Source organism: Ambystoma mexicanum, chromosome 4q, assembly GCF_040938575.1.
Source record: "Ambystoma mexicanum isolate Mex_15411 chromosome 4q, UKY_AmexF1_1, whole genome shotgun sequence".
NCBI lineage: Eukaryota > Metazoa > Chordata > Amphibia > Caudata > Ambystomatidae > Ambystoma > Ambystoma mexicanum.
The window spans coordinates 1,266,678,026-1,266,693,249 of record NC_090928.1 but is presented as its reverse complement, the minus strand read 5'-3'; the positions used below and the strand labels follow the sequence as shown (position 1 = coordinate 1,266,693,249).

Below are 15,224 nucleotides of genomic sequence, written 5' to 3'. Positions count from 1 at the left end.
CAAATTGTTTGGGACCCTCGACACGTGTTTCACTGTCTTTTAAACATGTCAGACAGTTCTTCAGGAGGGAGCTTACTTATAACATCAACATATGTCTAGAATAGCGAAACAAGAAGAAAAGAAAAATATTATGTTGTTGTGTTTGAACATTTTCACAACCTATATTTCTTAATGATATTGGATCTTGATTTTCAAAGAAAATTTGCATTGCATTTGTCAAACATAAAATATAAAAAACAGTACTTTGTGTGTGTTGCCCAAACACTAGCATGAATACTCAAGATTTGTATGTTTAGTTAATTGAATAACATTGAGAAAAATAAACCATAATGGAGATGTAATTTAAGAAAAGCACTCACTGTTTTGCTATTGCAGATTGCAGTTTTTTTGCTTCTGAGTATACTGTAATTGTTTGTTTAGGGAAACCAATAGTTGTGTGCCGTGATGTGTGTATTTAAGACACTCTTGCTTCACAAATGGTAATTTCAAAGCACGGTCTGGAGAGGATGAAAGCCAAAAATGGTTTCTAATGAGGAATGAATCATTGTTGTTTGCTATCTACGTTTTAGATTATGCCACAATAGAAGTCGCTTTTGTGGCGTTTACGCTAAAAACGCTGTCATTATGTTAGATAATGCCTTAGCTTTATATGTGTCCTGCGTTCCTTACGAATACTTTGGTTCTCGCGGCATGATAACTTGCGTATTAGATCCGAAACTTCTGTATTTCTTGTTGCTACGGGATCGCGGTCACACGCAAGATTAATGTCACGTGGCCGCTTTACTACAGGATCACGTACTCGTCGGACATTAATGTCACGTGACCACTGTTAATCCATATTGGATTGGGGCAATGTATAATAGGGATTTCTTCATTGGTGATTGGATAGAACCTACTATCAAACGTGTGTAAATTTAATTTGGTATATTTTATGAACCACATATATTATGGAAAAATGCTACCCAAAATTCTGTTAGATATTTGATACAATTTTGGTCATGTTGAGCATGTTGTCTCATGACCACTGAGTGCTCGAATTATTTTTATCTTTAGGGCATTTTAGGTGGACCCTATTTTGTGTTCTTGTGTTTGGGCTGACTTACATTAGTGTGGTGCACTATAGAAGAAGATGTATAAGCAAAAGTAAACAATTGTACATTTTCTTGTTTCTGGTGGCACACTTGAGTCTTTTTCCTGTTTTATGGATGTTTCCTCTCTGGCTGAACAAAAGTCATGATAGTAGTAAATCATAAAATGTGTATAAGTTCAGTATCCGAATTCAAGCCTGTATGGCAGCTGTCCAGTGTACATATCCAGTATGCTTCTCTGGATCTGAGAATATTTTCCAGATTGCCCCCTCTTTGTGGCTTGGTTATCTTCTCAATTCCAAAGAACTTGATTTCCTTTATTGATTGATTTGCATGTTCAGTCATATAGTGGTAGCCTAATGGGTATCTGATGTCGTTTTTGCTGATAGCTCTTAAATGTTCTTGTATTCTTGTTTTGAGCTTCCTTGTCGTACTTCCTACATACATTATGTTGCACATGCATGTTATGACGTAAACTACTGTTTCTCCAGCATTCGATCTTTCATGGATTCACATGCTTAGAATATTCCCCGTCGACAGACTGGGAATATTCTAAGCATGTGAATCCATGAAAGATACCAATGCTGGAGAAATGGAGTTACAGTTCAGAAACTATTCCCTTTGCTATTGCAGTTTATGAAATCCTTAATTTTGTAGACTAATACTTTTTTTCCCATTTTCCAAATGAGGGCAGCTAATGCATGTCCCACATTTGTAATTTTCTTTGAGTGGATTTTTGTTCCACAGTTGGGTTCGGCCTTTTTCTTTAGGAAGTGAAAAATGTGAATGGCTCAAGATATCCTTTAGGCTTTTTGCTTTCTTAAACGTGATGTGAACATCGTCCTCGATGTATTCTGCAAAATTTTCGGCAAGTTTGAGAATGTGCCAGTTTTTCTTCAAGAAGGCAGTATACATTGCAGGCATATGAGCGAGAAGGGCAGTCAGGGTTTAAACGAAGAAGGAGGTTTTGAGGTTTTTTTCAGAAAGCAGGGAGTGACCTTTCTGTTCTGATGTCGGTGGGTAGTGCGTTCCATAGTCTGGTTGCAATGTAAGGGAAGCCTAGCCCGCCAGCTTTGGACCGGTTGATGTGAGGGGTGTGAAGTTGGTTAGTGTATTGGGTCCTGATGGGCCTAATGGATGTATACTTCTCTATAGTATCTGATAGATAGGAAGGAGCTGTGAGGGTAGGGATTTTAAAAGTGATGCGCTCTTTGACCGGGAGCCAATGAGCTGCCTGTCTGGCCTGGGAGATATGTTCCTTTTTGGGGATGCTTAAAGCTGCTCGAAGCGCATTGTTCTGTGTGATTTTGAGTCGATGTAGGTTTTTTTCAGATGTACCTGCTATAAGGGCATTACAATAATCTAGCTTGGCACCAATAGTGGCTCTAGCTATTGAGAGACAGTTGGGCTCAGATAAGTAAGGTTTTATGGCGTTTATTAGCTTTGTAGTGTGTGCAGAGGCGGAAGTGATAGCGCTGACCTGTCTGGTCATGGATAGTGTGGAGTCTATGTATACCCCTAGAGTCTTCACAGTTGTGGAGACTGGAATAATCGTATTGTCGATTGTGAAGTTGGCGTAGTGCCTGTCGAGTTTGGCTAGAGAATTTTTTAGACCTGCTATGATGATTTCAGTCTACTCCCCATTGAGGCAGAGGCCATTAATTGCCATCCAGGCCTGGATGGTGGAATATATTAGGTGAAGTGCTTCAGAATCTTTGTTATAGTTTCCGGTGAGTGGGAGAAGTACCTGGGTATCGTCAGTGTTATTAGTATACGCGATACCAAGTGCGTCGAGCTCGTCGACGAGGGGCTTTGTGAACAAGTTGTACAGTGTGGGTGCTGTGCAGGAGCCTTGTGGGACTTCGCAGTGGATGGTTGTGGGGGCTGCGTTGGCTATGTTGGAAAATACTTTCATTGCCCTACCTTCCAAGAAGGAGGTGACCCAGAGAGCTACTTCTTTTGAAACGTTTTCCGAGTAGGTAAAATGCGAGGTGAGAGTCTTGTGGTCCGCTAAGTCGAAAGCAGCTGAGAGGTCAAGGAGTAGCAGTAGGGCTGGTTTTCCTTTGTCCATAATTTGGGTGATCTGATTTTTTAAATCCACCAGAGCTGTTTCCGTGCCATGTCCTTTGTGGGAGCCAGATTGTCTAGTTCCTAGGATGGAGTGAGCTTCAAGGAAGTGCTGGATCTGGCTGTGTGCAGCTTTATCCAGAATCTTAAGGAGGAAGGGCACAGTGGTTATGGGTCGGTAGTTATTGGGCTGTAATGGGTCTAAAGTGGGCTTCTTCAGGAGGGGGGTCGAACCCATGCCTCTTTTAGGCTAGCTGGGATGATGCCTGATCTGAAGGAGGCATTGATGAAGGTTGTCACGAGCGGTGTGAGAATGTTGGCGCATTCCTTGATGAGTTTAGGTGGACATATGTCCCCTTTGCACATGGACGGTTTTAAGTTTTTTAGGAGGTTGTTAACTTCTGTTTCAGTTTTGTCGCTGAAAGAGAAGAGGGGTTTTGTGAGGTTGATGGGACAGGGGGTGGAGACTGTTTGTTTGGGTCCAGGGTGGTGAGGTAGGGTTTTACAGCACTCTTTGATTTTTTTGTTTCGTTGCAGGAGATCAATTTTGTTTAGCATGGCCGATGGAATACTGGCACACCATGCTTCATCTTTGATGATCTCATCAGGGGAGTTGGGGGGGTGATATGAGTTTATTGAAGATGGCGAAGATTTCCTTCGATTGAGAGTTGCCATTTGAGATGCGAGCATTAAAGGAGTTGGCTTTGGCTTTGGTGATAGCGGTTTTGTATTGGCTGGAGATTATATTGAAGCATTTTTTTGTAGTGACGCTGGGGCTGGATTGCCATTTTTTTTAGAGCTACTCTTTTATGGGAGCGGAGGGCCTGCAGTTCTTCTGTGAACCACAAGTTGGCGTGCAGCGACTTCTTTTCTTTTTTGCTTTCAAGTGGAGCTATGGCGTTGTTGGCTTTGGTGAGAGTGTCTTTGTAAATGTCTGCTAGGTTGTTGGGGTCACTGGAGAAAGCGGGACAGTGCTGGGATATTTAAATGTGGGCGGAGGTTCTCCTGGGTGAGTTTCTTAGAACTTCTTGCTTTAGCTGCAGGGCTGGGGGTTTTTGAGTAGGCAGTGATGGGAAGGGGGAATTCAATACAATTGAGGTCAGTCCATGGCATGGCTGTATTGGAGGTGATGGTGGTGAGGCAGTTATGGTCTGCAACCCAATCCAGAGTGCAGCTTTTGGAGTGAGTGGGGCTAGAGACTTTTTGTGTGAAGCGTAGTTCAGAATTCTTTGGCGAGAGACGCAGCAGCTTTGTCTTTGGCGTCACTGAATCCTAGGTTTAGGTCTCCAAGTAATAGCGTTTTAGTGGAGCTTTTAAGATTGTCACTGAGTAGATGGATAAGGTGTCCCTGAAAGTCCTGGGGGGCGGTAAAGCATGTGGATGTTGATCCTACTGTTAGGGGACAGCGTGAGTTTAGCAGACAGATTGTCAGAGTTGCTAGCCGGTGGGTGGCTAATAAGTCTGAGAGGGAGGGTGTCTTTGGCGATGAGGGCTACTCCGCCTCCTAGGCAAACTGGTCTGTCTTCTCTGAGGATGGTGTAGCCTGCTGGGGGAGAGAGGGCAATGGCTGGGCCGGATGCTTCGTGTAGCCAGGTTTCTGCATTGCATTGTTGAAGCACAGGTTATTTTCCTGCTTGGTGCATTCCATTATGTTGCACACTCTATGTAATTGCATTGCTGCTTTTATAAGTACAGAGTTTGTAGACCCATTTCATTTTTCTTTACAATTCACTTATGTGTTGGTCTTTAAAGATTTTCAGTTTCTTTGCTGTATGCTACCATAATGTGAAAGAACCCCCGCGCTATTGGGCAGTGTGGCTACTACCTGTGGTGTCTGAACAGCAGCACAGTCCGCGGACCCTGAGTTTATCAGCATGGAGCCAGGGGGTTCATTATGTTGTATGGTAAATCTATAAAAATTAAGTGTATCCTGGTAAAAACCTATGAAATTCACTGAAAAAACTTTGTTAAAGGGTTTGTTGAAGGGACGTTACAGTTACTTTGCACTAATAACAACCTATTCATGTTATGGTTACAAGTAAAAGTGAAAGAAACTAGAATTTCACCAGTTATGGTAAGCTAAGCAACCATAACTGCACTGCACTGCTAAGCCTAACATCTAGGACATCAAAGGTGACCTCACAAATGCCCGCTTTTTTTGTTGCCCAGATATCAGGAGAGCATACCAGACTGCTTTGGGTGCTAATTTACTATTGCCTTCTGAAAACCCAGTAGCTTTCCATAACAATTTTTAGCAATTGAGGGAGGAACCTTCAAGTGTTAATGAACCCAAGGGTGAAAGGGAGACATATTTCCTAACCCTCATTAACTGCAGTATTTTAATGGGGGGACAGGGGGAAGGTCTCCGTTATTATTTGCTTCAGAGTCTCTTTACACACTCCTTCTCTTGGGTTTAGTCACAGCCTCAACCAGTAAACTACTGTGGCAAGAACAAGGTCAGTTAATACATTCTACCCTAGTGGGATGTGTGTTGGCCCATTACTGAACGGACCTCGAAGAAACCATTTTCGACCACCAGAAGCTCCTGGCAATGGGTATTTCCCCATGTTTCCACTCCGAAGGTAGTGGTCCAAGACCACCTTTCTCTGGTAGCCCTCAAGTGTCTGGGCAGGGCCCTTCCTACCAAACCTGCTGTTAATCCTTTGTTGCCCCCAGCTGACTGCCTCATTTTAATGAGGTTTTTGTCAACCCAACCTGGGGACCACACCCCTATTAATTATCGAATTGGATTGCCAGGTACTCAAAATGAGTCACTACTTCAAGAGGTTCTCTGCTCACTCCAGTCATGTCCTATCATGTCCTGGGGTGTTCCTATGTTGCCCTGCACCATTGTTGGGAAAGGTGTTTTCTTTTTGCAGCTTTCCCATCTCTTTCAATGGGACACCCTGCTGACATTTTTGTGATCCTGACCGGTTTGTAGTGTGCGAAGTACCTTTTAACCTCACTCTCTAACTTAACTCATTTCCTTTTGGGGGCACTTGTCAGTCCAGAGGACCCAGTGCCCCATTGATGCATGTTGTGTAGTACCTACTACCTCCTTAAGGATAGTAATGCGTGGGAAGTGTGTTCCCACTTTCTGTTTACTTTAAAGGTATTTTTCAGTATAGATCAGAGAGGCTGGTTGCAGTTGTACCTTATTGTTCATTTTGTTTAAGTGTTGTCCTGTGCACCTTTATTATTTTATTAATGCGAAGTAGATATTTTAACAGTGTGGTGGTCAAAATGGCTCGCCTCGTTATTGAAGCTTTGTCCCTTTCTGCTCACTGCCCTTTGTTAGTCTTCCTCCTAGGCAGGGATAGAAAATGTCCATACATGATCCAGCTCGTTGTGGGCTATGGACGGAGCCCTGGAAGAAGCTTTTTTGTGCCTGGAACTGGTTTGGACTCGGAAGGGATTCCTAGACACCCTAATCCACATGCAAGCCAAAGTGATGTCATGTCTGTGGCTGAGCTGGCTATCCATGATTGAATACCCACTACTAATTTGACTTATGTAGGTCCTCTAATAGGTAGGCTGGGCTCACATTCGTCCTATATTTCTGTCAATCAGAAACTGATATGGATCTTTTCAGCAGGTTGACCACTGTAACTTGAACTACAAAGCACCTGAGGATACACAGGAATGCCTGGAAGCTACTGCTGTGACAATTGCTGCCACAATTGCTGCCACTGCCAGATCCCGGACAGTGAAATTCTGCTTTCTATAGACTAGGGGAGGCCAGTATAATTAATCCCTCCCTTGAACCTGGTGGGCACAGCCAGTTCACAGTGCTGCACCTCATTTGATGTTCTCTTCAGGCTTGTGGAAGCAGTGGCTCTGTGTTAGGGAGAATTGTCTCTTTAGGCTGAATTTCCTAACCTAGTGAGTCCCCCAGCAGCTTTGCTGGATTTCTGGAGTTTGTTTTTTCCTCCTGCCAAGAGTGAGACTCTTTTTCTCCCACTCTTGGACATGATTTTGGTGTTCCTTTGACTGCTTATGTGTTTTGTGGGTTATGGGGTCCTTTACTCCATAGGGTCTCATGTGTTTTTACTATGTGTGTTACACAGCACCCTCCATGCAGTAACACAGGGGCGTCATAGTGACCCCTCACCATAGACTCCATACCCTGGGACTGACTACTGTCTCCCAGGGCATGCAAAGTCACCATTGGCTTTACTAGTCCCAAATTATTAACAGAAACCAGTACAAACCATCATATTGTGGACGTACTGGTCGGGGCAATTCGATTGCCCCGGGGTCTGTTAGTCGAGGGGTCACGTCTCCGTCCCCCCTGAACGAGTTTTGGCTGGTGGCAGTGGAAACTACTTTTTATATTCGACCGCAAATATTTTCCTATGTGATTTTCCCATTGTTCGAGGCTACCAAATTTAATTATTTAATTCTCATAGCCTCGAACATACCGCCGGTTTATTTAATTAATATTAATTCTCCGGTTGGTATTTTTTGCCAAGACTCGATTCTAAAATGCTGCTTGTGTTCTCTTCTGTGACTCCAACCCAAGTCGAGCCCTTTGTTCCATTTTTTGGCAGGCTTCTCCACAGAAGCCTCCAAAAGTGGTGCCACTCTGTCTGGGTACCACAGGGGGGGTGGGAGGGGGTTTAGGCACCCTGGACTGAGTTACCGTGGTAACTCAAGTCGCACTCTTGTGCGATTGGCCCAAGTGTGTTTGAGGGACAGTTAGGCTGAGTGAATGGGGGTTTTCTGCATAAAAGCAGGGCTTTGGGGACTGGAACTTTAGAAGTCGCCACAGGACCTGAGAATCCGACGAGGGAGAAGCTGAGCCGACCTACCACGACGACACCACCGGTGGAGCCCTGCAGAACCGACTCACCACTTTCCGACGACAGAGAAGATCTCCCGGCTGGAGAGGCTTCTTCCCCTGACTGGTGGGCACAACCAGTTTTCCTTTCTTTCTTCGCACCCCAGCCCGGTTTGTGGTCGAACTGCCCGTGCCAAGCACCCCGGCAGCCGGATAGCCACTCACCACTGAAACGCGAATCACCGGACCGCTCCTTGTACCTGAGAAACTCTGCGGCTGGTTTCTTCCCTGGCAGTGCAATGGACTCCTGTCTTCCTCCACGACGAGATCCTCTCTTCCCCCGGACGAAGCACCGACTTGCACCCGCTGCCAGGAACAATTGCCCCCGCTGAAGCGCTCTCAGCACTTTAAGGTACTGTGTCCGCCAGGCCTCCCTTTCTAAAGATTGCTACAAAGTAATAATAACTCCTTAACCTTCTGGACTGGGCTGGCCGCCTTGACCCTGTAACTGGTCCCTTTCTGTGGTCCAACTCCTTTTTGAACCTTTACAAGACCTTTGTGCACTGCAACCGTGTGACCTTGGACACATTTCATTTGGATCCTCCGAACTCTCACTACACGGTTTTACTTTGCCGTTCTCCCTTGTTGTGTTTTGGAAAAAGTGTTGGGATCTGTTTCAATTTGTTCTCTGCTTTTCTCTCCCTTTTTAAAAACGAACTATTAGAGTGCCATCTAAGCTAAGCGCTCACCGCTGTCTGAAAATAAGTGGGGCTTTACTTAAGACTTGTCTGATATTCTTTTAAGGGAGTGTATATCTTTTAGTGACCGTGTTTCTGAATTGCTTATTATTAGTGCCTGTGTGTTTTTCTAGATGTGGTTTTAAATAAATAATTATATCTCTTTTACACCAAGCCTTGGTCAGTGTTCACTTGTTCTATTGTGTGCTCTTGACCTATTGTGAATACTCTGTATACTGCCTAACTCTTCTTGAGGGAAGTATTACTGCTCAGCACAGCTACCAAGTGAATCTGTGTGGTACAGACTGCTACCAAGTGGGTTTACTGCCAAACACCTGTAGTCCTAAATCTTTTGCAGTGGTCGCAGAGGGAACTGCACAGCTTTCTGCCTAACACTCTGTAGCTGGGCCTTCATAGTCTGGAATGTGGACACCTGTCTGCTGTGACTTCTTAGAGGGACAAACTGAGTGGCCCTGCTGCTGCTGTTCATCAGGTAGTGTGTTTTTGCTGGAGTTGGAAGTTCTGTATTCTAATGAATACTACCTCCTGTGCATATTGCTCATCTTATATATTTTTTTCAAATCCAAATCCTGCTCGCTTGATGGAACTGTTTTGGACTCCCGCTATTAGGCCCTGTCTCACAGCCTCCACTGGAAGTTATGGCTTCTCAGGTGTAAGTTCCTTCGGAAACATTGGTTCCAATGTTTTTTATTTAGTTGGATATTGTTAATGTCCTTGAAAATTTAGAAGGTAACCCTATAGGTTTAAGGCCATTGCAAATGTCAGAGGGCAATGTTCATTAGAGACCCATGACCGCCTCATTGGTGCCTTGGAACCCATCACAGAAAGGAGTGTGAGGCGTGCCGATGCATGACCACAAAGGCAAGAGTTACCTAGAAAAATCGGCTGTTGATGTCCCAGGCAAAGATCAAGGACAAGAGTTTACTTCTGGTGTACAGCAGGGGCATTTCAGAAACACAAGCGTATGCTTGCAGAGCACTCGTAAGGGAGAGTCTGTTTACAAGAGGGAACACAAGCTCTTACTCCTAGTGCCTCTTCATCTTCCTCGAAGGACAGAGACTCTGATAATCTGAAAAGAAGAAGAGCAAGAGTGATGGCTCTGTCAGGGATATCCTTATGTTAATGGTGACGAATGCTGCAGAACCGCAGGCATAATTGGCTCTGGTACAGGCAACGCTGGGGAAATGGAATTTTTCCATTGGGAGATGTTAGTGATATTTTCAGAGAGGCAGAAACAGCTAATGGCGTCCATTCCCCCATCACTTTTCCATAGCATGGAGTTGTGTAAGAGCCTGGTGGTCATCTTCCGGTGTCATATTATCAGTATTCGTTTTTATTTGTACTGCCTACATCATCCTCCACATTTACATCTCGGTTTATCTTACATGCTTGCTTTCCTGTTTACCCCGTTGTTCCTTGGTGATATGTTATTCCTTCTCCCTCTTTTGTTCTTCTTGGGTCTCGAGGCTCTGTACCTGTGTTGTGATGCACTCTTCTCTTTCAGCAGCACCTAGCATTATACTCTTGTTTTCCTAGTCTTTTTCCGTCTCCTTAATTTACGTTTCTCGATTATTATTCAATATTCTTTGTTCATTCTTTGCCTTTTCCCAGATACATTCTTATCCACTGTTCTTCCCCATTCCTTTCACCCAGGTCGTTTTCTCTACTTTTCATTTATATATTTTCTCTTTACCTGTTTCTTACTCACCTTCACCCTTCAAAGTACCAGTTCCTCCTGCAGTGAACCTGGTTCGATTCAACCGTAAACATTTATGTATTTTGTGTTGTATATTGCACTGAATGCAAACCATGATTGGGAGCATTGAACAAATATCATGAGAAGTGAGGGAGAGAGCATGGTTGGGCAAGGTGTGAAGAAGAGATGATAGCAAGTAGGAGAAAAGGCAGAACAAAAGGCTTAATGTTTTCAAAACTAGGCAACCTTTTTCTTTTACTCAAATGAACAGTGTTTTGAACTTTTTTCAGATGGAAAGAATGGGAAAAGCAAAGAGACAAGTAACAGTGCCGTGAAAGTGCCAGTGAACAAGCCAAGCAGCATGGCGGGAATCACTCAATGCTGGCAGGGTGTGGTTCAGCAGCAGGTAATACTCTCCTCTTCTGATATGCACTAGTAGTGATATTAGGCTTCTTTCGACAGATTTTGTAGCGTTAATGTGCTATCGATTCGCATACTGTGCTTAATCCCGCAATCTAGTGATTAGTATAGGACATTTTTTTAATTAACTAAAGCTATTACCCTGTGATTGATTACCAAGAATGTGACATCGAACAGAAGCCCACAATAGCCCCACAGATTGGCACCTTATTTTTCCCCAAGATCCGGTTTAGCAGCAAGAAAACTGTGCCGGACCAGGCATCGGATGAAGTTGCATGGAGAATGGCTTAGAGACTACACATCACAATATGCAAGCACAGCAGGGAAAATCCTACCACAACAAATTGATCTTTGAGATGCAGTGAACGTTGTCATAGATGCCTCTAGTGCTAGATCATATGGTAGACTCAATAATTAAAATACTTTCAGGACTCCACTCTCTTAATCCTATATCCTGTACTCCCTCTTTCTTCCATGGGGGTCTTTGCCTGTATATGCAGCCAAGCATCATATCTTATCTACCTCCATATATGTATTTCTAAAGCTTGTGGAATCTGCTTAGATCACATGCTATGCATAGGCTGACATCTAGTTTAGGCTGCAGAATATTAGCTGTTGTTTTCGAAATTCGAAAAGGGACATCGACAGGGCATGCCAGTAATACTGTCCCTAGTGTGTGACGTCTTTTGTATCCATGGTCCTTCACTCCATGATCATTCCATTTTGGCTAACGCCATTAATTATTAACGTTACTAGAGCTAGTACTCTTTTCTATCCTTTATATTATTCTATTCACCACCTCCAGCAATGGCGGACTTAGTTTCCAGTTTCCAAAATGTAAAAATAGACGGCTAAATGGGCGATTTCACTCTAATTTGATGAACTGCATTTGTATTTACAAAATCAAAGCTCATCCTGGGGTTCAAATCAAGGCTTCCAAAGGGTCCATCGTAGATCTCGCGGCAGGGGAAGGAAAATGTACTCCTTGTTAATATTGCTTTATTTGTATTGTATTTTTTGTAACCAAGATATGTCTGTAACGAGCGCCACGATGCCCCCGGGCTGACGTGCTCTCTACAAATCCGAATAAATAAATAAATAAATTCCAGGGGTGGAGCAACACCTCCAAAACAATGACCACCCGTTTTAGATCCCCTCCCAGGCTTCTCCAGTAGGAGGGCGTATTACACACTTCACCCACGCATGCGAGGGGATCACATCGGAAAAGTGGGTGTCATCAACCCTGGCGGGAGGTTATTGCGTGGAGTTACTGCAGCGACCCTCAAACCATCCCCCACGCCAAAAACCAACCGCAAAGGAGTAGCAATGCATCCTTCTAGAAGAGGTTGCAACGCTGCTGCTAAAGGACACCATCGAAATCGTACCAGTTAAACAAGAGTATCTATTCAACTTACTTCCTTGTGCCAAAGAAAGATCTAACCATGCGCCCCGTATTAGACCTGCGCCCGACAAACACTTATGTAAAGCCACAAAAATTGCACATGACCACGCTACAATAAGTAGTCCCACTGCTAAAGCGGAGGCACTTCATGGCAACCTTGGATATGAAAGCTGCTTATTTTCGTATTTCAATGTTCCCAGCGCACAGAAGATTCTTGCGTTTCAAGATAGCAAACCAACACTACCAATTCAAGGTGCTAGCTTTCGGAATAGCATCTGCAAAGGTGTCCAGTCAAAGGATCGAATATAAAGGATCGAGTGACCTTTTGCTCGAATGCAAAAGGATCGAAAAAGAAAAGGGTCACATTTGTTTTAGTTTGGGTTGGTAAAAAAATGTTTTTAATAAAGAAAACTGGGAGTTTGGGGGGAACCCCCCATCCCCATCAAGAAAATCGACTCTTTTTTTCAGTCCTTTGACTGTCGATCAAAAGGCATTCAATCCTTTTGTTTTCAACCCTATGACTGGCAACCACCTGTAAATACTCTCTCAGATGAGATGACCCATAAAAATACAATAAAAGAAAAAATTCCTGACCCAAAATTAAAGTCCGATCCCCGTACTACCCTTTTTGGGGTGCCGAAAGTTAAGGAAAACCTATCTGTGAATGCAGGAGAGAGGGAAACATATGGCCTGTTCTTCAAAGCCAAAGCGACAAATCAAGCAACGTCAGCCACTATTCCCCCTGCCCAAGCACCCTTGAATCAGATGAATGCTCCTTTATCTACCCCTTTAATGAGGGACATTTCTGTCGAAAGTATGACCTCCTTACTTGCACGACCTCTAATATATGGACTTTGTGTAGGATTCCACCACGGGTCTTCCTGTGATGGTGGATCTGACTTCCTCAAAGGACCACATAAGGACTTCTCCGGCAGGTAGAATTGACTTGGAGACTCAACCAAATCAGTTGGAATTGCTCATTCTTTCAACGGTTGAGAAAATGTTAAAATCTGGCAAAGTAACAACAAACATGCCCCAAGGCGATACTCAGCAAACTAAGATTTCATGCCTTGCCATGAATGAGGTGGCGAGTAATAACAAAACAAAGATGACGGGAGGAATGCATCCGGTTATTCCTCCTCCCCCATGAAACCTGCCTGTCCAAGAGCAAATAATTCCGCCTTAAGGACAGTCTTTTACCACCGAGAGCAATGGACAATGCAGTGGAAGCAAGTCAGAGGCTTGGAGACAGAATTTAGACACATCCAGTGGAGAAAGCCCTGCCATTTTGATTCTCCAAGTATTTTACTGTATTCCTTATTCGACTGTGGTAATCAACCTTCTATGAATAGGGCAAGATCATTGCAATTATTCAATGATATTGCCCCTCTAGGAAACCTCTCCTCAGCCGATATCAAGAGAATCGATTGTATTCATCCAATGTGTTATGATCATGTCCGGATAGTGTTCCATTCAAGACTGGTTTTCCAAAAAGTGCTGGCAGAATTGGATCAGTTCAATAATAGGGGTTTTGACATTTTGGTTTTTGGGGAGGGTTCATCACAGCAAAATGAAATTATGCAAAGTGATTCCCACCGTCCCTTGAACGCCACCAAGCATCATCAAAAAAATTAACCTGGGAATTCTTTGGACCAGGAAACTAGCTAGAGATGGCTGGCTTTAACATTGTGAGATTCTATATCTGAACTACAATCATTAAAACAACAACTTTAACCCAGACAATAGATTAACTATTCTGTGCTGGAATTCACGTGGTATTCCCCCCCCCAACTATGTCATAAACTGAGAAATAAAAATATATTGTGTATACAAGAAACCTGGTTGACTACCCCTTCCCAGCTTGACGGCTTTGAATGCTGTCATTTGTTATCTACCAAACGTTTAAGAGGTCGTCCTTCGGGTAGCCACCTTACAGCCATAGATTGGGCGCGGGTCTGCACCTTATTGAAACTTTCTCTCTCCCACCTCATGTGTTAGGGGTGTTAGTCAAATTAGATGGTAACAGATGTATACTCATCTCTTGATCTGGAATGTTTACTGGTCGCCGGGAACCAATCGGTATGAACTAACCATAAAAATTGAGTCAATAATGGAAAATTGCATATCCAAATGTATAGGTTTACAGATATTAAATATGGGTGATCTAAATACAAAAATGAAGCTTGTAACAGACTGTAGCGAGGCTGGTCTGGCTTTCTTTCTGAATACGGCTGTGAAAACTTTCAGGGGCGGCAGTGCAGAATTCTCTGAATCTGCTCATAAGAAATGTGATTTTGTGATATGGAACACTCTACTTACCTCTTGGGGTTTACGATCTTTGCATCTTACTTTGAGGGTCGATGTGAACTTTAGCACGTGGTCATTAGGAAACAAGACATCTGCCATTGATTATGTATGCACTTATAATTACCTACTTAATCTAGTAGAATCCTTTGTTATAACCCCGACGACATGGAGTGATCACAAAATGTTAGAAGTGGATATTTTGATTGTGAGACTTGTTCCATCATCACAATTCATGTCTTCGGAATTGGTTCTGAACCAGGCTAAAAATCGGATTATATGGCATCCGGGGAATGTATAGGCATGTAACAATTTGTTCCAATATGACCATAGAGCCTTCACCTATGAAGAGAAGAAAGTTTACGCACACCCAATTTATCCCACATGTGAAGTCACTTATACATAATTCTATGAAACCGATTGTTAACAAACAGAAAAAAGAAACCCCATACACATAAATGATAATGAGGTGCACATTGTTAAAACCTTGCTACATAAATCTCTAAGAAAAATCTGATTGCTGTCAATCTGACAAATCTAAAAAAGAGGGAGCAAAACATATGAAACAAATATACAAAAATTGTTTAAGAGGACACAAATTTGCGATGTTGCAAGCTGACAACGAAAATAAATTCTCCCATCATTAAAAGATAACTCTGCACACCAGTTTTGGTACCTCATTAATGGCAGTGGTCCTCTCGATGCAGAT

At 43.3% G+C, this 15,224-nt stretch overlaps 1 protein-coding gene across 3 annotated transcripts in view; it reads left to right on the top strand.

Moving 5' to 3' along the window:
- Positions 1-15,224, top strand: part of CUL9 (cullin 9) — a 1,917,728-nt gene that overhangs the window by 1,017,854 nt on the left and 884,650 nt on the right. For all 3 annotated transcript variants that reach the window (XM_069608881.1, XM_069608880.1, XM_069608879.1), the window contains exon 22: positions 10,680-10,795. In XM_069608881.1, the coding sequence (XP_069464982.1) occupies positions 10,680-10,795 (116 nt within the window). The remainder of the gene's footprint in view (positions 1-10,679; positions 10,796-15,224) is intronic.